Below are 18840 nucleotides of genomic sequence, written 5' to 3'. Positions count from 1 at the left end.
CAGCTACCGCAGACTTGAAACTTGACTTCCAAATCTCTCTCCGAGTCCTGTGATCACTCATCAAAGTTTGCTTTTTCTTCTAAAGTCTTCCTCACATTTATACCTTAGTTTCCTTTTCTTTCTGCATTGTTCTATATCATTGCTCTTTTTTCTCCTGCACCTTGCTGCACTGAATCTAGGCTAAAATTTCAGAAAACACCATTTTCAATGTGCACATTTCTTTAGTGGCTTCTCGCTGTCTGGCAGACCACCGCCTGGGTGTCTTGGCATGGCTTTCCAGGCTCTCCACTCTGGCTCTAACCACCTTTCCAGAGCTAACTTCCGCACCAAGCTTCCCCAGACTTCTGGTCCAGATGAACTCAAGTTGTCTTTTATGTGGGCAATGTGTGCCCAGGTTCTTTTCCTCGTAATCGAATCACTGGGGAGTCTTAATTCCTTCCCACGTTACCATCTTCCCTCCATCCCACGTGCTCTAGTCTGTTTTCCTTTTTTCTCATTCCAGCCACGCTTTCTGAAATAGTTTTAACTCAGTCTGAGCTTCCTCAATATCCCAATTCCACACCTCCACCTGGAATTAATCTCCACCCCACTCCACTGAAATGCTTCACCATAAATACTTTATGGTTCTTCCCTTAGCTGACATCTCAGCATCAGGACTCTACATTTGTGGAAAGCGAGCGTAAGTCTTCGGTTATTTTCCTTAGTCTATGCACTGCACTGTCTTTTTAGGGAATATAGCTAGGATAAGAATGTAATAAACATCATTACCTTATACTGGGCCTTCACGTATTTGTTACCTGCCTGGCTCCTAAAGGGTTTTAAGTTTGCTATGGTGTAGACTTTCTTAGCTTCTCAGCCCTTTTTTGGTCCCTAGGCAGTGTGTTATTATAGACAGACTATGTGCTTTGTAGTCAAGAGCTGAGTATGAATCCTAGGCCTGATTCTCACCAGCTGTGTGAATTTGGACAGTTACCTAGCCTAAGCCTCAATTCTTATGGTAAAAAGATAATCAGCTAATGTGTGGAGTAAAGATGGCTCTAGGTATGATAGGGTGCCTAAGGCAGCACTTCAAACCATGCCTTTCCCATAGGCCCTGACCTGTGAATGTGTTCCTTTTTTTCCCCTCTTCTCCTTGGCCAGTCCCCTGAAATGTTGGGGCATGGCCCTCTAGCACGGGACATTGAAGTAGCTATGTCCACTCAGAAGTCTTGCCCTAGAAGGCTTTCTCCAGTATTCCTGGAGTTGGTACCTGAACAGCTCAGCTGTGGTTCTGAGCTCACCTTCCTTGATCTTGCAAGGATTCAAGCTCTCTATTCTGCCCTCACCCTCAGCTGCTCGTCTTGACTTGGGCCGTGTCCTCAGGGATCCTTCCCATCCCTACATGGCTCTTTTTTCTTCTACTCACTTGCTGAGCTTTAATCACCTTAACAACTCCAAAACTGCTGTGGTCCAATGAAGACCCAGATCTACATTTCCAACTGCTTTTTGGATAGCACTACATCTGTCTCCCTTTTTGTCTTTCTTCACTGGCTTCCCTCATCAGAAAGAAGTTTAGTCTTTTCTTCAGTTATGGACTGAATGTTTGTGTCCAACCCCCGCCCTTCCCCTCTTCATATACTGCCCTCACTTTAGTGGTTGGGTATTTTGGGAGGTAAATAAGGTTGGATTGTTTTGAATCTGGGCCTTTTTCTTCTTTGTTTGAGGTAAGGTCTATGTTGTCTAGGTTGTCCTCGAACTTGTGGCAATCGTCCTGTCTCAGTCTCCTGAGTGCTGGGACTATAGGTATGTGTCACCATGCTCAGCAGTGAGGCCTTCTTGATAGGGTTAGTGGCCTTGAGAGACACAGACATACACAGAGCCTTCTTTCCCTCCCAATGAACACACCAAGGGAAGGCCATGTGAAGACATATGAGGTGGGCCCTGCAAGCTAGAAGAGCCCTCCTCAGAAATGGAATTGGCCAACACCTTGCCCATGGACTTTGCAATCTCCAGAACTTTTTTTTTTGGGGGGGGGGTTTGAGACAGGGTCTCGCTATGTAGCCCAGGCTGGTCTCAAACTTGTGGCAATCCTCCTGCCTCAGCCTCCTGAGTGCTGGGACTACAGGGATGCACCACCACGCCCAGCAACCTTCAGAACTTTGAGAAAACAAGTTGCCCTTGTTTAATGTACTGAATCTATGGCACTTTACTGTGGTAGTCTGAGCAGATTATCATCCCCAGAAAGCTCTATCTCTGATGTCTACCTACCCTTCTGCATCATCTCTTCCTGATTTTCTTTGCTTACTCAGTTTTAGACATACTGTCTTCCTTAGATTCTTTAAACAAACCAAGCATGCCCAGGCTTTGAGGCCTCAGTACTTAACTTGGTATAAATAGGTGGGATTTGGGGATAAGGGGTTATGTGTAACCTTCCTGCCCAGAATTGATCAGCAATGCTTGTGAAAATTCAGTGAAATGCTAACATGACCAAACCTCATTACTGATCTCCAGGAAGCATGCTCAACTAGCTCTGGGGAGCACTGAGGTGCCTGGCCCAGCACTAGACCATTCTCTATTCATGTTTATTAATAATAGCGCAATTGCCTAGTTACTGGGCAGATACAGTTTCCTGAGGACAGACTTACAGTTTTATCAGGTTTATCATGTGAACACCAGTAACACTATTCCTCAAATCATATACTGCTCTTTTCTCCCCTCATTCACACTCCACACAGCTGCTGCTTAACTACCTAAAACAAAGCACTGCTGGTAGCATCACTCCTTTGGTTTTCTGGGCTGGGGATTTAGTGCTCAGTGGTGCTGCACCTGCCTTGAAAGCACAAGGTCCTGAGTTAGATCCCCAGTACCAAAAAACCCCCAGTTTTTCCACTTCTTATGGGACAGTGTGCAAGTTTCTCAGCCTAGCACATAGCCTCTGAAGGCCAGTTGAAGCTGATTCTCAGCGTTCCCTAAATATGCACCCCTAGACTTCTGTGTTTTGTTCTTGTAACTCCTTCTGCCTGGATGCGATCCCTTCCTCTCTACCCAGTGAACTCCTACTCATACTTTATGGCCCAGTCCAGAAGGTAGTTCCAACAACTGGCCTTTCCACTTCATCTGACTGTCCTGTGGTAGTAAGGGACTTTCCTCTGACAACTCTGAGATCCTGCAACTGGATGAAAGAATAAATTCTTCCTCTTCCTTGAACCAAAATAAGATTGCCATCTTCTTTCCTATAATGCTTCAAGGCAGAAAGAAAGAATTTTTACAGACTTTATTAGTTTTCTTTGAGTGCTTCTGGACAGGATTTGGAAGGGGTCTCTGAGTTCCCCTGGTGACCTTGTTTCTGGGCTGCTGCTGCTGCTTTTAAGGCCCTTTTTTGCTTCTTCTTCTTTTGTACCTCCTGGAAAACCTGTAGGACAGAAGAGGGCAGGAAAAGACTTTGTAACTGTATAAAATGGTAACCCCAGGGTTTCTTTATGGGGTTGGTGGCCAGTGACCTCCCTGGGGGCCAGTTCAGGACTCTACCAGAAATAGATAACCCCTCTCTTCCATTCCTTCCCCTAGTCCCAGAGTGAGTCTGTCCAAAGTAGCAGCTCTGACTCGTACCCGGATGCACAGAGCCCTCTTGGCCAAGAAGCGGCGGTGGGCTGTTCGGTAATACAGAGGGGGGAAGGTATACTCAATCTCCAGCTCTCTGCATATCTTCTCAAAGGCATCATAGTTGATCTTCCGGAGATTTTTGAGCATCTTCTTCCTCTGATCAATGCTCATCAGCAGATAGCGTTTGTGGGTTTTGTCCTATTGAAAAGTCTGTATTATTTTTAGTATCCTATGAATAAGCATTACTGTTATTCACAGTAATGAAGGATGGTCACTTCAGCATTTCATTGAAATTTCCCAATAATCTTCATCAAATGTTAGTGAGGACATGTCATCATTGTTATTTATATTTTACAGAAGGGAAAGTAAAGATTCACAAAAGGCCCTCAGAACTGTGGGTGCTGAGGTCAGGTCTTGAATGTAGGTCTACTGGACCTGACTCCAAATCTCATGCTCTTTCCCCTACACCATCCACACTTTTCTCTACACCTTAGCAAGGAAGAAAGCCTACACTCTTCCTGGAGAGCCTTGTCCTCGCCCACTGCTGCCTTGTGAGGGACCTCTGTGGTGGTGCTGGTGTTCCACACCCAAGATGAACAGAACTGATCTCCGAGGAGCACGATCGACTACTCCAGGGAGGTCTGAGGTGCCCAGCCCAGTACTGGACCATTCTCTATTAATAATGTTTATTAGTAATGATGGCAAAGCCTAATTACAGCAGCTCTGTGCCAGGTAATGTGCTGAGACATGGCAAAATGGTTAAGAATATGGGCTCTGTAGCAAGATTGCCTGGTTTCCAGTCTCAGCCTTCAATTCCTTCATGAGCCTTGAGAAATAACTTACTCATTCCATGACTAGACTGTTCCTCTGTGAAATGGCAAAGACAGTTGTAAGGGTTAAATGAGGTGATACATGTAAAAGCATTCAGCATGGGGCCTAAAGACTATTTTTAAATTTTATTTTTGGTACTGGGATCAAACTCAGGACCTTGCGCTTACCAGGCAGGTGTTGTGCCACTGAGCTACATCCCCAGCCCCTAAAGACTTTATTTTTAAAAAATTTTTGATTTCTTGGTACCAGGGATTGAACTCGAGTCCTTGTGCTTGTGAGGCAGCCGGTGGAACCACTGAACTAAATTCCCAGCCCAAGAGTTTATTTTAAAAAAAAAAAAAATTTTTTTTTGGTACCGGGGATTGAACTTGGGTCTTTGCGCTTGCACAGCAGGCGGCAAAACCACTGAGTTAAATCCCCGGCCCTAGCCCAAGACTTTAAATGTATCATGCTGGCTGCTATTACTATTTCATGTAATTCTTGCAATCCTGTAAGCAGGTATTCTCATGTTCCTTTCCTTTCCTTCCTCTTTTTTTCTTTTTTTTGGGGGGTACCAGGGATCGAACTTGGGTCCTTGTGCTTGCGAGGCAGGCAGCGGAACCACTGAGCTAAATCCCCAGCCCTCTTTTTTCTTTTCAGACAGGGTTTCACTATGTAGTTCAGGCTGGGTTGGAATTCAGTATGTAGCCCAGGCTGGCCTCAAACTTGCAGTGATCCTCTGGCTTCAGCCTCTCGAGTGCTGGGATTAGAGGTGTGTGCCACCACATCTAGCTACAATTCCAACCTTACAGGTATGAGAAAAGAAGCTCAGACCTGTAACTTCCCCAGTCACATGGCCAGTTTAATGGAAGTGGCAGAGCTGGGGTCTGAACAGGGCAATCTGACTTCATTCATGCATTCAACAAATATTTATTCAGCACCCATGAGGTGCCATACACAGTGACCATGCTCTAAAGTTTTCTGATGACACTCAACACAGCCCTACAGGGCCCCCACTTCTCCTCTGGAGGCAGGAGAGAAGTGTTTTCCCCCTGTAGCTGAGAAACGGGCACTCTGGTGTCACAGTCACTGGCTTCCTGGGACCCAGATCACTCTCCCCAGGTTGCTGTTGTTTAACTGTGAGTGATGCCCAGGGTTACCTTTCGATGTTTCTGCATATGTTCTTCATAATTGCGGATCTTGACGGTCAGGGCAACAACTGAAACCACAAACCACAGAGGATGAGAGCCAGGCACAGAGGAAGGAAGGGCCCAGGCTTGTGTTATGTTTTAAGAACTGAAAGAATAACAATCACCAGTGCTCTTCTACAGCTCTCTGTAAGTCCCAAATCCCAACCACTTTGAATTTCACAATCTTGAAACTTTGGATTATTTTTGTTCTAGAAAGCAATGTCTAAGGAAAGGAAATTCCTTACTCTTATGAAAGTATCACCCCAAATCATAGTAAATGGCTTTTTTTTTTTCCCTCCCAGTACTGGGGATTGAGTACTGAACTCAGGGCCTTCACATTGAGCTATACCCCCAGCCCTTTTTAATGTTTTTATTCTGAGACAGGGTCTCTTCAGCTGCCATGCTTATCTCTGTGCTTTCACCACCTACTTTTCAGAACTATCAGCTCCACTTGTCTTCTGAGGCCCTGGAATACTGGCCCTCTTATTTGGTTCCCATTTGTATTGGAAAGATGGGGACAGAAGCAGAAGTCAGCCACTCGGGGAGGTGGCCACCCCAGGAGGCCCGTCCCAGCACACACACTGAGTTCTGCGAACCCTGTTGAGAGTGTCTTGGGGACCTTGGCCCTGACCACACGGCCCTTCCTTACTACCTTAGCTGCAGAATGAAGAGACTGAGAGATGGGCTTTGGCTCCTGAGGGGTTCTCCAGGACAGACTCTGAGCTACAAACAACTGGATTCAGAAAACTGAGTAATCCTGGAAAGGCAGCACCAATCCAATAGCAAGACTGCTTGGTTTCAAGTCTCAGCCTTCACTTCCTGGTCTCAGCCTTCACTTCCTAGTCGAGAGCCTCAAGGAGTAATTTAGTCACTCCACAACTAGACTGTTCCTCTGTGAAATGGCAAAGAGAGATAGTTGTAATGGTTAAATGAGATGATACATGTAAAGCATTCAGCATGGGGCCTAAAGACTTTACATACATCATGCTGGCTGCTATTATTATCATCATCATTATTCCTAGGGTTAAAGCAACCCTAATTATTACCTCTCTGGCTGGCAATAGGCCACCTACTCCTGCCTACCTGGGAGAGTTTGGCAGTGGTAACACAGAAACAGGGGAGGTGAGATCCTTTTAGTGGCTGAGATGGCCAAGGGAAGCTGAAACTTATCTTCCCAAAAGGGAATATGGAGCCTTCTCCATGGGGCCTCTGGACTTTCTCCATAGGGTTTAGTAAACAAGAACTCAGCTGACTTTAATTTCTGGCAGAGGGGGAAGAAAAGAAGGTGGGGATGGGGAGGAGGCAGAGGTTGTAATAACAGAAAGGAAATGTCCACCAAGCTACCTCACTGCTCCTAGTAGTCAATGAAGATAAGCTCCACCCAAAGCAAGGGGTAGTGGTAGTGGGCTTTTTACTCACATCTAATGAGAAAGCCAGTTTCAGCTCAAAAACAAAGCAGGAATGTTCCGCCTGTCTATCTGGTACATGAAGATTCTATGATCGTTAACCTTACTATTATTATCACTAAAGTGTGAGTTTTAGTTTCCAAGGCATGTTTACACCCCCTCCCCTAGCTTCTCACAATCCTGCCACAGGGTAGGTGGCAGTAACTCTGCCTGCCCCAACTGTCCCTAATTTTAGATTAGGAAGCAGAGGCTTCAGAGAAGACTGGTGACTTTTTCAAGCTCAGAGGTACAAGGCAGGACCTGGGTGTTAATGTCAGCATCACAGAGCAATGGGACCCAGAGTCCAATTGTCATTGTCCTAGGTCCTTCATGTCTCTCCCTTTCCCAAGCCATATATAAGTGGGTTTGTGCATAAGAGTCCTAGCTAGCAGACTCCCCTGGACACCCACTACCCGAGGGCTCCTTGACCAACTTCGAGTTTCCAGAGATTTGGTGTCCTCAGGGTTTGCCATGACCTTGTTCATCAGCAATTCTTGCTTGATTTTTAGCATCTCTTTCTGTTGAAGACAGAGATTGAGAAAATTTATACAGTCTTCCACCTCCTAAGATCTAACCCGCCTGTTCCCAAGGCCATGGCTACTATTATTACCACTAGGCCCAAAAGGCTAGTGGACTGGGCTGCTAACCATGGCATCAGCTAACCACATGGCTATTCATATCTACGTGAGCCCAATGCCAAAGACACTGAGAAATCACTTGTTGGATGAATGTTCTCAAAGTTTGCAAATTCATTCATGCACACATCTTTATGGAGCATCTGCTGTTGTCAGGTGTCAGGTACAATGGAGAAACGAAACTGTCCCTGCCTTTGAGGTGGGTCAGTCTGGGGGTATTGACACATGGGCACAGAATAACAGTGGCTAAGTGCTGTGACTGGAGTAGCATGAGATAGGGGTGCTAACCAGGGGAGGGAGTCCAGGGGAGAGGACTGAGGGAGGCGATGGCTGAGATCTGGCACAGGGACTTACCCGGCTGGCCATTTCCAAAGACAAGAGTCTTTTCACAACATCGTCAACCCTATGGAAAAACAGGAGCAATGAGAGGCAAATATAGGAGGAGAGAGGGAAGGGGAAGAAATGCTGTTTTCATTTTAGTTTTAAAATCAAGGATTAAAAAAAAAAGCAACTGGGCCGGGGATTTAGCTCAGTGGCACTGTTCCCATCTCGAAAGCACAAGGTCCTTGGGCTGGGCTTTAGCTCAGTGGTTCTGGTGCCTGCCTCGAAAGCGCAAGGTCCTGAGTTCGATCCCCAGTACCAAAAAAAAAAAAAAAAAAAAAAAGCACAAGGTCCTGAGTTCGATCCCTGGTACTGAGGAAAAAAAAAAGAAAAAAAGCAAGGATAGCTGGGTATGGTGGTGCACACCTTTAACCCCTACTACTTGGGAAGCTGAAGCAAGGACTATAAGTTTGAGGCCTGCCTGATCAACTTAGGGAGACCCTGTCTCAAAATAAAATTTAAGAGAGGGCTAAAGATGTAGCTCAGTGGTAACTTGCCGAACACTTGCAAAGCCCTGTGTTCAATTCCCAGGACTGAAAAAAAAAAAAAAAAGATGATTAATAATTCCTTCTACAACAAAGGCTCTCTGGAGGTGGAGAGCCATTTCCCAGGGATTAAAATCAGCATGGGGAACTGAGGGTGTAGTAGCTCAGTGGTAGAGTACCTGTCTAGCACATGTGAAGCCCTAGGTTTAGCCTTCAGCACCTTAGGGGTGGGGGCGGAGAGGGGACAGCATGGCTCTGGCTTGCTGGGCAGAGAATGGATTGTTGTGATAACTATAGAAAATGGGGTGTCAGCTCAAGTGTTTTAGTCTTGTCACAGGAAGGAAAAGAAAGATTTCCATTTCAGCTAAAACATGGGTCCACTCTGTTTTGTAATCCCAGCACTTGGGAGGCTGAGGAAGGAGGACTGAGTTCAAGAGGAGGACTGAGGTCAAGAGTTCAAGGCCAGCCTGAGCTAGACAGTTAGTTCAAAGCAAGTCTGATCTACATAGCAAGACCCTGTTTCAAAATATAAAACAAAACAAATCTGTCTTGAGACATTCCAAGTTAAACTACATATGAGTGAGACTGGAAAGACAGCTTTGCTACCACCATACAGGAGCTGAGCAGGAGGATCCTGGCTTTGGCTGCAGTCAGCCTTGGATTCAAGCCCCAGTTCTGCTTCATAAGAGATGTATGTCATGTGGCAGCTTCATAATCCACAAAATGGGGACATTCTTCCTTCAGAGGGCTTTTGTGAATATCTGGAGATGAGACATTTCTACAAAGTCCTGTAAGGCATGTTAGCTCCTTGGTATCTAGTGGTACAAGGTCTTTACCTAGAGTACCAAAAAAAAAAAAGGCAAGTAACTGGAGTCCACTGCCACCTACTCACCCTCAGCATTCCTGAGTCTCTACAGCTCTCTGCCCTATTCTCGCTTTGTTTTGTTTTTGGTACCAGGGATTGAACTCGGGACCTTGAGATTTCGAGGCAGGCGGCAGAACCACTGAGCTAAATCCCCAGCCCTTCTCTGCCCTATTCTATAATCAAGCTTCTAATATAGTAGGCCACGTCTCAAAGCCACTCTTTCCCCATTTCCCTCGAATGCTCCCAGGGCCCCATGCCTCCTCAAGTAGGTTTCTCGCTGCTTACTTCTCAATTCCAGGAATGTTCTTGTAGTCCTTGAGCAGCGTGGAAGAGGGTGGGTCACTGTCGTGGCTGGGCTGGACTGTCATGCATAAGGATAGGAAATACTCAGAGTCAACTCTCATTGCTCATTCTCCTAGTCTTGGCTTTTCTGGCCCACTCCCCAATTCTATGAGGGACACCTAGGGTCTCAGGCAGGGCACTGGATATCTCTAAGCTCAGTTTCTCCTCTGCAAACCCTGTGGGCACCTGCTTTCATATTTCGTGCTCGAAGTAGATGTCCTTTCCCAAGACCATGTACTCTATCTGCATCCCTCTCATACCTGCCTACAGTTAACAAGTTCCCTGTGAGGATGGGTTCCTCTGTGGACAGAATTGAATTTGATTCACTTTGAACTCTCCACAGTCTGGTCCATGTCCCACTGTAGTGTAGGAACTCAAGAAATACTTGCTGGCTGACATCATGAATGAAATAAGGAGGTTGAGGAAAGATGGCTAGATTTAGGGTGACACCCTGAAGCATAAGCACCAAGTATAGGTACAGAAAAAGCTGTATCCGAGTATAGGATACAGAATAAGCTCAACTTTGTCGCGTGTATTCTGCAATCCCTCAGAGGTGAGGGAGAGGCACAGGGTAGATAAATTTGTTCTCTCCAGTCAGACTCTGTTCTGTGTTGTGCAAATAACACTAATAAATATCGATTTATCTATCATCTATCTTATAATTCACTGAACACGGTGCTAAGGATGCTTTTCCCGTGTTATCATGGGATCCTAACAGTAATGCTCTCCAGTGGAGACTAATATTCTAGAAATGAGGCTCAGAGAGGAAAGAACTTGTCCAAAGTAACTAGTAAGAGGGATCTTACACATACTGCCTTGGAATGGGATGCTACACCCTCCATCTCAGAGGGGCGGATACAGTGCTGTACTCTAGGAAGGTCTATGTGGTGCCAGCCATCACTCACTCTGGCGAGCTGTTTTCACTCATGTCCAATGAAAGCTTTTACTCTTCCTCATCACGAAGGCTTCTGACTTAGGGCTCTGTATAATGTGGATGTGAAGGTCTTCTGCTCAGGACCTCTGGACCACTCCTTTGCCCACTCCATCAAGTGGCTCTAACTTGCCACCTATGTCCCTTTGACCACCTCCACCCTTCCAGGCAGTCTCTCTTCTGCCTGGAGTCTCACCCCAAGACCTTCCTACCTGGTTTCTGGATGGCATATCCACGAGCAGCCTGTAGAAGACCTAAGCAGAACAGAGAGGGCTGAGACTTTTCTCAAGAGTCCAGCTCGGTTCCTTTCTACGCACACTTCCTTCATAGTCTGTGTGCCCCTGAGTCTGTCCTCCCATTTCCCCCCAACCTCACTGCCCCATTTCTCTCCCACCTTGTCCCACTTCTCCAACCACCATTATTTCTCCCGTAGCCTGCCGATGCTCTTCTTCCCTATCCCGGTGCCTGGCTATCCTTGATCTCCGCCGAACCCCATTTCCCGACCCGTTTCTCGACTCCTCACTTTGAGGCTGCAGGCCCCACTGGCCTGAGGGAAGCCTGACACTCCTTTTGCCTGGGAGGCCAAAGACTGGGGCCTGGGTCGCTGCCCGGGATCCAAATGAACTCAGTGCCCTCCACGTAGCCCTCAGCATGGTGACTTCCAACCCCCACGGGGCCCGCGCCACGACCACCGTCCGTTTCAAGGTACAGTTCGAGTCACACGGACGCCGCCATGATGGGTCAGGCTCGACTAATCGAGGCGGTTGCGCGACAAGAGTAAACGAGAACCGAGAGAATGGATCGGCGGGCAGGACTCGGCAGGGGACTCGGAACCTTGGGTGGAGTTTAGAGGTGTGAATAGCAGTAGGTCAGATTGAGGAAATGACGCTGTGGCCAGTGGAGTGCGGTGCTCTAAAATGTCACTTTTTCTTGGACGTGGATCCCGCTCTTAATTCCTCCCTACATTCGTGGTCTTGGGCCCCAGTTACTTGGGGGTTTGAGGTCAACCCCCACCCGCTTCTTATTCTCCTTCCGCCCTCGCGCAGTGCTGGGGATTCAGCCCTGTAAGAACAACTGAGTTTCAGTCTCTTCTCTGGCAACCTTGTAGGTTGGTGACTGAGGTCGCTGGGCTGGGTGACAGCATGAATGTTAGTCAGACCTAGTCAGTCAGTTAGTGACTAGGTGACCTTGTGGGCGAGTGACTTGAATGTTCTGGGCCACGCTGTACTCATCCCTCAAATAGGAGATGGTAATAACAGCCTGTGTTTTAGGTTGTATCGCAGATTAACTGAGGCAGTTGTGTGCAAAGTATGTACCTAGTTAAATAGTATTCAATAATGATTAGCTGTGATAAATTTGTGAAATGAGGGTTCTAAGGGCAAATATAAATAAAAAATGAAAAATAAAATTTAATTCTCCCTGTGCAAAAAGATTCTCATCCTCCCAGTTTTCTTAGAGCATTTTCTTTAGTTTGTTTGTTTTTTGGTACTAGGATCCGAATTTGGGACCTTGTGCTTGCAAGGCAGCCGCTGGAACCACTGAGCTAAATCCCCAGCCCTTAGAGCATTTATTTTAGAAGACTTGTAATTGTGAAGTGTTTCTCTACTCTTTTGAGATATATGGAAATCTTTTTACAAGCTAAATAAACCTCTTTCCACTCTCACAACCCAGGAATGTTTTCCTCAAGGACCTCGTGTTATCCTCAAGAGTGATAGTGCTCTCTTTTTCTCTAAAGGGGAGGGTAGAACTCCAACTTCAGCTGAGGCTGAGCTCAGAGTTGCAAATCTTTCTGTGATAAAGATGTGAGGAATGTACTTTTACTCTGGATAAAGGCAATTAACAAACACAGGTAGTTACCCCTTTACAAGTGAATTTAGGATGAACTGTGTGTGATAATTGGTGCTATTAAGTCCTCCTACTTGAGCACTAGTTATTGTTTATCTTAAGAAAGAATGTGCCGTGAGTTGTATCCACTTGGCATATAAATGTTAAGATTTCTTTCTGTGTTTGTAAACTCTTTTTTTTTTTTAAGGTTTCAAAACATTTATTTTTGACTCAGTGTGATCACAGAACAAGATTCCTGTTTAAGCACGTTTAACTGTCCAGCCAATCGTATTTAAGCTTGATATGGTAATGTAATCTCGACCATGATAAAGAATGTATCATTTTGTGACTCCAGGGAGAGAAATGTGCTGCATCTCATGTTCAATTCTTTACAGTCCCAGCTTGGTCCTCCTCCAGTGTCTCCTCTTGGAGTTGTACCTGATTTTATTACCAGTCTTCATCTGAATCCATTGAGGAATGGGAGGATTCTGCTTTTGCTTCTTGGCCAGGAATCGGTTGATTCTCAAAGTCTTGTGAGAAGACATGGTTAGGCTCGGAGGCAAGCGCATGCATGCGATTGTGTTTGTAAACTGTTTAGTGGATTGTCTGCTGTGAACGTCACATTTTGGTTTAAAATTTAATACTTAGACAATCACGAAACTGTTTTCTTGCTGTTTTATCTTTGTGGAGAGGGTTTCTGGGTTGACAAGAGATTTTGTGTTCAATTATTTTTTCCCAGTAGGGATTAGTCTTATCCTCGACTCCTTACCATGTTCCACAGCACTCCACCTCTCCCTGTAAGCCTTGCTACTCTGCCCTAATAACCAGCTTCAGGTCTCTACCACAAAAATGGGAATTCTCAGAGGGTGGACTGAGCTGTCTTTTTTTGATCTCTGCTGCTGGCACAAGGCCTAGTCAGTGGTGGTGAACCATTTGTGCCGCAGCAGGCTGTTTGTTAGCTTTGAAAGCTCATTGAAAGTTCGCCATCACTGGAGATGCTTGGTGAGAGCTAGTTGAACGAATGATTCTGAGAAGTAACTCCCTGACTACTAGAGCCCTGAAAAGAAACAGAGACTCAGGCACACTCACGGGTTTTTAAAAACAACAAATAAACAATGAAAAACCCAATGCCAAAGGGGGAATAAAAACCCAACAACTAAAAAACAATAACAGTTTATGAGACTGAAATTACTGTAGGAAACAAGCACAGAAGGCCAGTAGGTGGGGCTGGACAGAGCATTACCAGTCTCTTAAATTATGCAGGTGGCCTGGGAGGCCCAGCCTATGGAGATTGAGAGGGAAAGAGGTGCTGGAAACCAGGGATAGGGAGAGACTGGGAGCCTTCCTGCCTTTCCTGGCCCTGGGTAGTTTTAGTAATGGGCTTACTGACCTCTCCTCTCCTCTGGATAGTCCAGGCCCAGATAGGGAGACTCAGGAAACCCTAGAAGCCTGCGAGTCCCTCCACTCCATGGACACGGAGCCCTTGCAGGAGGGGGAAGTCAAGCAGTGGCCCAAAGACACAGTCATCCTCCTGGTTTTGGGATGGCGACACTGGCATCCTCAGGGGACTGGTTTGGAACCAAAGATTCTCATAGGATTTAGGACTGGGGGTGAGGCCCCCCAAGAGGGGCTGAGTAGAGTCACAGCGAATGTAGGGCCCTGGCCCTGGAGTGGTGGAGCTGCCCAGCACCTGCCCGTAAAAGACCTGGTCACTGGCGCCAGGCTGTGGCTGTGACTGGGTGGAAGCTGCTCTTGGGTCTTTCTGGAGCACATAGGCCTGGACGAGGGTAGGGAGGCCACAGGTCTCCGAGCTGTCACTGGACTCCCAGGGCCCTAGCTGCTTCTTCTCCTCCTCCTCCAGCACGGTGATCTTGGTGATGGATGTCATGCTGGGGTCCCGAAGGCTGGGCAGCTGGAAGGTCTCCTGGACACAGGGACATGGAGGGAGGGCATGGTTTTTTGAGATGTATGCCCTAGTCACTGTCCCTTCCTGAGTCAGGATAGTTGTGGGGATGTTCCTGCTGGTCTCTGACTTGTGCAGGGATGTGCTTGGCATTCACATCTTCCTATTTCATATGGAGGTGACTGAGGTTTTGAGATGGGCTGGGCTGGGATTGAGACTGAGGTCTGCATTAATCCAAAGGGAGGGGATCTTGCCAGAAGTGACGAGAAGGCCTGTGTGCTCACCCTTAGAGGGGTCTGCCTTCACTTTGAGCCTGGGCCAGAGTCCCAGCCCCATTACTCTTTCCTTGCAGGCTCTCACCTCTGCCATGGTGGTGGACACCCAGGAGCCCAGGCTGCTGTGGGCCGGGTCTGGCACGTTTGGCCACAGTGGATTCTTCCTGCTGGAGAAGGGGGCAGGCAAAGGTGGGTTCAGGTATGTCCTCCCAGCTGTCCATCCCTGGTCCCACTTCCCTTTGGTGCTCTCCTTGGAGCATAGAGGAAGAAGTGGAGGGCCAGGATTCTCAGACAGGGGCCCCAAGGCCTGGGTGGCTGGAAGGGACTTAGCTTACCCACCCCTGAAGAGCAGCTGGGTGTCGGTTCTCTCAGATGGACTCACCTGGGGCTGCAGCAGAGCCAGGCAGTCCCACAGAGAAGGATGAGCAAAACCAGGATGCCAAACACGCCCAGGAAGATGTGTAGCTCAGACTCTCCTGGAGTGAGGGGAATACGAGGTTAGAATATGAACGAGCAAGAAGGCTGAGATCCAAGGGTGAGGCTGGGTCTCCTCCCTCAAACCAGGGGATCTAGAGGCAAGCTCCTGTCTACTCTCAAAATTGGGATCCTTTGTGTGGGGCACCCTCCCATCAGCTGTCTCTGCCCAGTACCCCTGTCCCCTTACCTTGGGCCAAGGTCATCAGGGTGAGGCTTGTACTATTGGTGGCCCCGGCCTGGCTGGTGGCCATGAGGTGGACATGGTACAGGGTGGAGGGCTTCAGGCCGTGCAGAACAAAGCCATGGAAGGAGGCGTTCAGGATGGTGGCTGGGGGGTGGGGCGTGTGGTCAGCCTAGGCTGGGACGCTGAAGCTGCCTTGGTGGCTGCTGAGCATCCCCTCCTGGACTTTCTGGGGCTGCAGGGAACTGAGGATAGACTCACAGAAGGATTGGTCCTGCATGTTGGTGCAGAAGACGGTGTAGTGGGTAAGGGGGCTCTTCCCCAGCTCAGAGGGCTCCGGCACCCACTCCAGCTGAGCCCAGGTCTTACCAATGTGCTTTAGATGCAGCACTGGGGTGCGGGGAGGGGCTGTGGAAGAGAAGAACAGAAGCTGAGGGAGTGCGCAGGGCAAAGCCTGCACCCAGGAACTGGGACACATTATGGGTTGGTGAGAAAAGAGGGTCTTAGGGACTTCCCGGGGATTTTTTGTTGTTGTTGTTTGTTTAGGTCTTTCGAACTAAGGTCTCACTGTGTTGCCCAGGGTGACCTTGAACTCATGATCCTCCTGCCTCAGCCTCCCGAGTTACAGGGATTATAAGTGTGCACCACCATGCCCAGTCTTCCCAGGAATTTTATCTCAATTTCATGTGCTGCTTATAAGTGGCAGAGCATGTATTTGAATTCAGTTGCTTGACTATAAATCCTCACTCCTTGATTCTGCCAGGCCTGATTTTGTCTGGCTCACTATCTGATTTCTGCCACTCTCTGAATTTATGCCAGGTGCTCTGTCCAATTCCTATCAGATGTCACACTTGACTTCTGTCAGAGGTATCAATCGATTTTGCTGGAGTTGCTCCCTGAATTCTGGCAAACTCATTGCCCAGTTTGTATTTTGATTTTGATCCAGTTGCAGGGGTCTGAGTGAGCCAGGGGTAATCTTAGGATTGGGAGTGACCCTCTTCAGGGCCAGAGCTAGGGGAGGAAGAAAATGTTCCCTCAGATTCCTGATCTCTGGAGCCCAGGCTGGGGGAGAGAGGAGAGGATTCTGGAAACGAACCCATTTCTTGGGAGTAGACATAGACGTTCTTGGGGTGTCCCATGGTGCTCTGATACAGGGGAGTCACAGTGATCTCGTAGAGCTGAAAGGGCCTGATGTTCTCTATGGAGACAAAATGGGGTGGGGACTGGTTAGGGGCCAACCTCTGGGGGGTCGGGAGCCAGCCTCAGAGTTCTAGTCGGGGCTAACCTGGCCTCATGATGCAGGGCTCATCTCTGCAGTCTCTCCTTCCGATCATTTCATGGGGGCTAGGGAGGAGAAATGGGAAGGAGCTGGGGGTGTGGTGGTGGGAGTGTCAGAGGTGCAGAAAGAGAGGATCAGGCTGGACTGTTGGAAGAACTTCCTGACTGGGAGGCTGTGAGGTGAGAACAGTGAAGACTCAGGGAAGGCTTAGGTCTCTGCTTCTCTAGGGCTGTTCAGGCCACCCCATGCCTATGTTAGACCGTTTCCCTACTCTTCCCACTCCCTGCCTCCCCTCCCCCAGCTCCTCACCCTGCAGCAGAGTCTCCGTGATGCTCCCATTGGGTTCCAGCCTCCAGGTCATGTTGGTGCTGCTGGGGCTGGGGGGACTCAGGCCCCATTCAATCACATAGCCCTGAGGGACAGGGCTGGGGGCCTCCCAGCCCACCCAGAGGCACTGAGGGTCTCGGGCCATGGCATGGAGTCTGGCCAGGGCTGGGCCTGGAGACAGTGGGAGACGGTGGAACGAAGGTGAAAAGAATGCAAGCCCTAGATCCAGGAGCCTAGGTTCAAATCCTGACTTTGCTGCTTACAAGCTGGGTGTCCTTGGGTAGGTCAACACCTGAGCCTGTTTCCTCATCTGTAAGGTGGAAGTGATGATGATAAAATTTCCTGTCTCGTAGGGTCTTAGTGCAGGTTAAATGAAATGATGCACAGAACAAGGCTAACGTAGTGCTTAGAACAGAGTAGTTCTTGATGATAACGGTGGGTACCAAATAGCTCCTGGTATGTGCCAGGCACAATCCTTGATATATATTAATTCCCTGAGTCCTCTAACAGTCACACCAGGGAGGTACTACTATGGTTCCCATTTTATGGATGAGGAAAATGAGAGACAAAGAGAGGTTAAATAGTTTATCAAAGGTCACGCATCTTATAAATGGGACTCTTAGCTGTTACTGTTGTTATTGTGATTATAAATCCACCTTGTGAGGACCCATGTTTAGGGACACTGGGGGTGGTGGTGAGTGTTCCCCTAGGGTAGTGGTGGCGAATCTATGGCTCCAGTGCCGCATCGGGCTGTTTGTTATCATTGAAAGCTCCAAAAGGTTTGCCATCCCTGCTCTGGAGGGAGCAGTTCACCCATGGACCATGTTCTAGCTGGAAAAGCTTAGAAATTTCTCTCTCAGCTTTTGGGGCAGAATTGACTCTGTGTGTGTGTGCACACATGTGAGTGTGTGTGTGTGTGTGTGCACATACACATGCATATAGGTAGGTACCACCACCAGCCTAACCAGGTCTGGCTGATGATAATAATGGCTGACATGCAGTTACTTTGTGTTAACTCCTGTCACCCTCCGACAGCCCTTCGGAGGCACTGTTATGGTTCCCATTTGCTAGACTTTTGAGTAGACAGGGTGAGGAGGGAAGAATCTTCTCCAGGCCATGCTGTTAGCAAGTGATGGCCCCAGATCTGAAGCCAGGCAGTTTGGCCTCCGAATTTACATGCTCACCCTACTCCCACCCCATACCATGCTGCTCTTCTGGCTACCAGTCCCCTTTACCTTTGCTCTCCAGAAAGACCACTGGGGTGGGATGAGAGGTCCCAGCTCTGTTGTAGGCCACAAGAGTCACCTCCCCGGCCCCAGAAGGCAGCTGGAAGGTGCAGCTCAGCTCTGTGGTGTTGCAGAGGAGCAAGACTGGCCCGGCGTGGCCTGGGGTGCTCCAGGAGAGCAGGTACCCTTGGATCTGTCCGCTGTCTTCCTCCAGGGGTGTGGGCTGTGGCAGGCAGAGGAGGAACATGGTAAGGAACGTGCAGCTCATTGTGAGTGGGGGAGCGCCCCAGATGGTGAAGAACGGAGCCTCCCCCTGGCAGTCAGGCATCTTCCCTCCCCTCCTACGCTCTGTGCCCCTGTGCCAGGTTGTAGGAGGGAGGGAAGGAACTGACCCTTTGGGGTTTAGGTGAGTCCCATGTTGGCCCCTCTCCAAAAGATCACTATTCAGCTTCCTTGGCATACACCAGTTGCACGAAAGTCACATATAAATGCCAAAGCCCCCCAAGCCCTGTTGGAGTCCTGGGGTCCAGCTGCAAGGGAAGGGTCCATGTGGGGTAGAGGAGGTCTCAGGGTGGAGGGGTTGCTTTCTGAGGGGTTACCTTCCAGAACAGCTGCACCTGCTTGGTTTTGGGATCCAGCTGCCTTTGCCGCCACCACGTGTCCAGTCTGACGATGGGGGCTA

General features: G+C 48.3%; 3 protein-coding genes and 1 long non-coding RNA gene across 11 annotated transcripts in view; 1 reads left to right on the top strand and 3 right to left on the bottom strand.

The window, feature by feature from the left end:
- Window positions 1-18840, top strand: part of LOC110350455 (uncharacterized) — a 60643-nt gene that overhangs the window by 1055 nt on the left and 40748 nt on the right. Inside the window, exons 2-3 of one of the 2 annotated variants that reach the window (XR_015452739.1) lie at window positions 4077-11518; window positions 14746-14867. This is a non-coding gene — a long non-coding RNA (uncharacterized LOC110350455). The remainder of the gene's footprint in view (window positions 1-4076; window positions 11519-14745; window positions 14868-18840) is intronic. The other variant, XR_015452738.1, reaches the window with a different exon arrangement.
- Window positions 3239-11371, bottom strand: Mrps15 (mitochondrial ribosomal protein S15). 2 transcript variants are annotated; one of them, XM_004850972.4, is made up of 8 exons: window positions 11190-11371; window positions 10879-10920; window positions 9679-9754; window positions 8017-8065; window positions 7461-7545; window positions 5553-5611; window positions 3589-3780; window positions 3239-3391 (listed from the first exon to the last, which is right to left on the bottom strand). In XM_004850972.4, the coding sequence occupies exons 1-8, from the start codon at window positions 11317-11319 to the stop codon at window positions 3257-3259; spliced, it is 768 nt and encodes a 255-aa protein (XP_004851029.2). In that variant the 5' UTR covers window positions 11320-11371; the 3' UTR covers window positions 3239-3256. The 2 variants fall into 2 exon arrangements, with proteins under 2 accessions (XP_004851029.2, XP_004851030.3); XM_004850973.4 differs by having other exon boundaries at window positions 11061-11319.
- LOC101724671 (large ribosomal subunit protein eL39-like) lies at window positions 12737-13074 on the bottom strand. The gene has a single exon (XM_087215265.1). It carries the CDS (start codon window positions 13057-13059, stop codon window positions 12880-12882), a length of 180 nt encoding a protein of 59 aa, XP_087071391.1. The 5' UTR covers window positions 13060-13074; the 3' UTR covers window positions 12737-12879.
- Csf3r (colony stimulating factor 3 receptor) overlaps window positions 13648-18840 on the bottom strand; it is a 29383-nt gene continuing 24190 nt past the window's right edge. For all 6 annotated transcript variants that reach the window (XM_087215264.1, XM_087215262.1, XM_087215261.1 and 3 more), the window contains 9 exons: window positions 18758-18837; window positions 18168-18381; window positions 16915-17103; window positions 16423-16524; window positions 15588-15734; window positions 15333-15473; window positions 15051-15144; window positions 14754-14835; window positions 13648-14414 (listed from right to left, as the gene is read on the bottom strand). In XM_087215264.1, coding sequence (XP_087071390.1) covers window positions 13932-14414; window positions 14754-14835; window positions 15051-15144; window positions 15333-15473; window positions 15588-15734; window positions 16423-16524; window positions 16915-17103; window positions 18168-18381; window positions 18758-18837 — 1532 coding nt within the window. In that variant the 3' untranslated portion in view covers window positions 13648-13931. The remainder of the gene's footprint in view (window positions 14415-14753; window positions 14836-15050; window positions 15145-15332; window positions 15474-15587; window positions 15735-16422; window positions 16525-16914; window positions 17104-18167; window positions 18382-18757; window positions 18838-18840) is intronic.

The sequence above is a fragment of the Heterocephalus glaber genome, unplaced genomic scaffold (assembly GCF_053883595.1).
Source record: "Heterocephalus glaber isolate CG9 unplaced genomic scaffold, H.glaber_assembly_v1.0 deba00001452, whole genome shotgun sequence".
In the NCBI taxonomy this organism is placed as follows: Eukaryota; Metazoa; Chordata; class Mammalia; order Rodentia; family Bathyergidae; genus Heterocephalus; species Heterocephalus glaber.
This window is presented reverse-complemented; position numbering and strand designations above follow the sequence as displayed.

What these genes read in the sequence shown, in the direction of transcription:
- Mrps15 (XM_004850973.4), bottom strand. Translation starts at nt 11,319, where the DNA reads ATGCTGAGGGCTACGTGGAGGGCACTGAGTTCATTTGGATCCCGGGCA. An exon ending in CTTTGGAAATGGCCAGCCGG is followed by an intron (nt 7,546 to 8,016) that starts GTAAGTCCCTGT and finishes TGTCTTCAACAG; the next exon opens with AAAGAGATGCTAAAAATCAA. An exon ending in AGAGGGCTCTGTGCATCCGG is followed by an intron (nt 3,392 to 3,588) that starts GTACGAGTCAGA and finishes TCTGTCCTACAG; the next exon opens with GTTTTCCAGGAGGTACAAAA.
- LOC101724671 (XM_087215265.1), bottom strand. Translation starts at nt 13,059, where the DNA reads ATGCGCTTGCCTCCGAGCCTAACCATGTCTTCTCACAAGACTTTGAGA.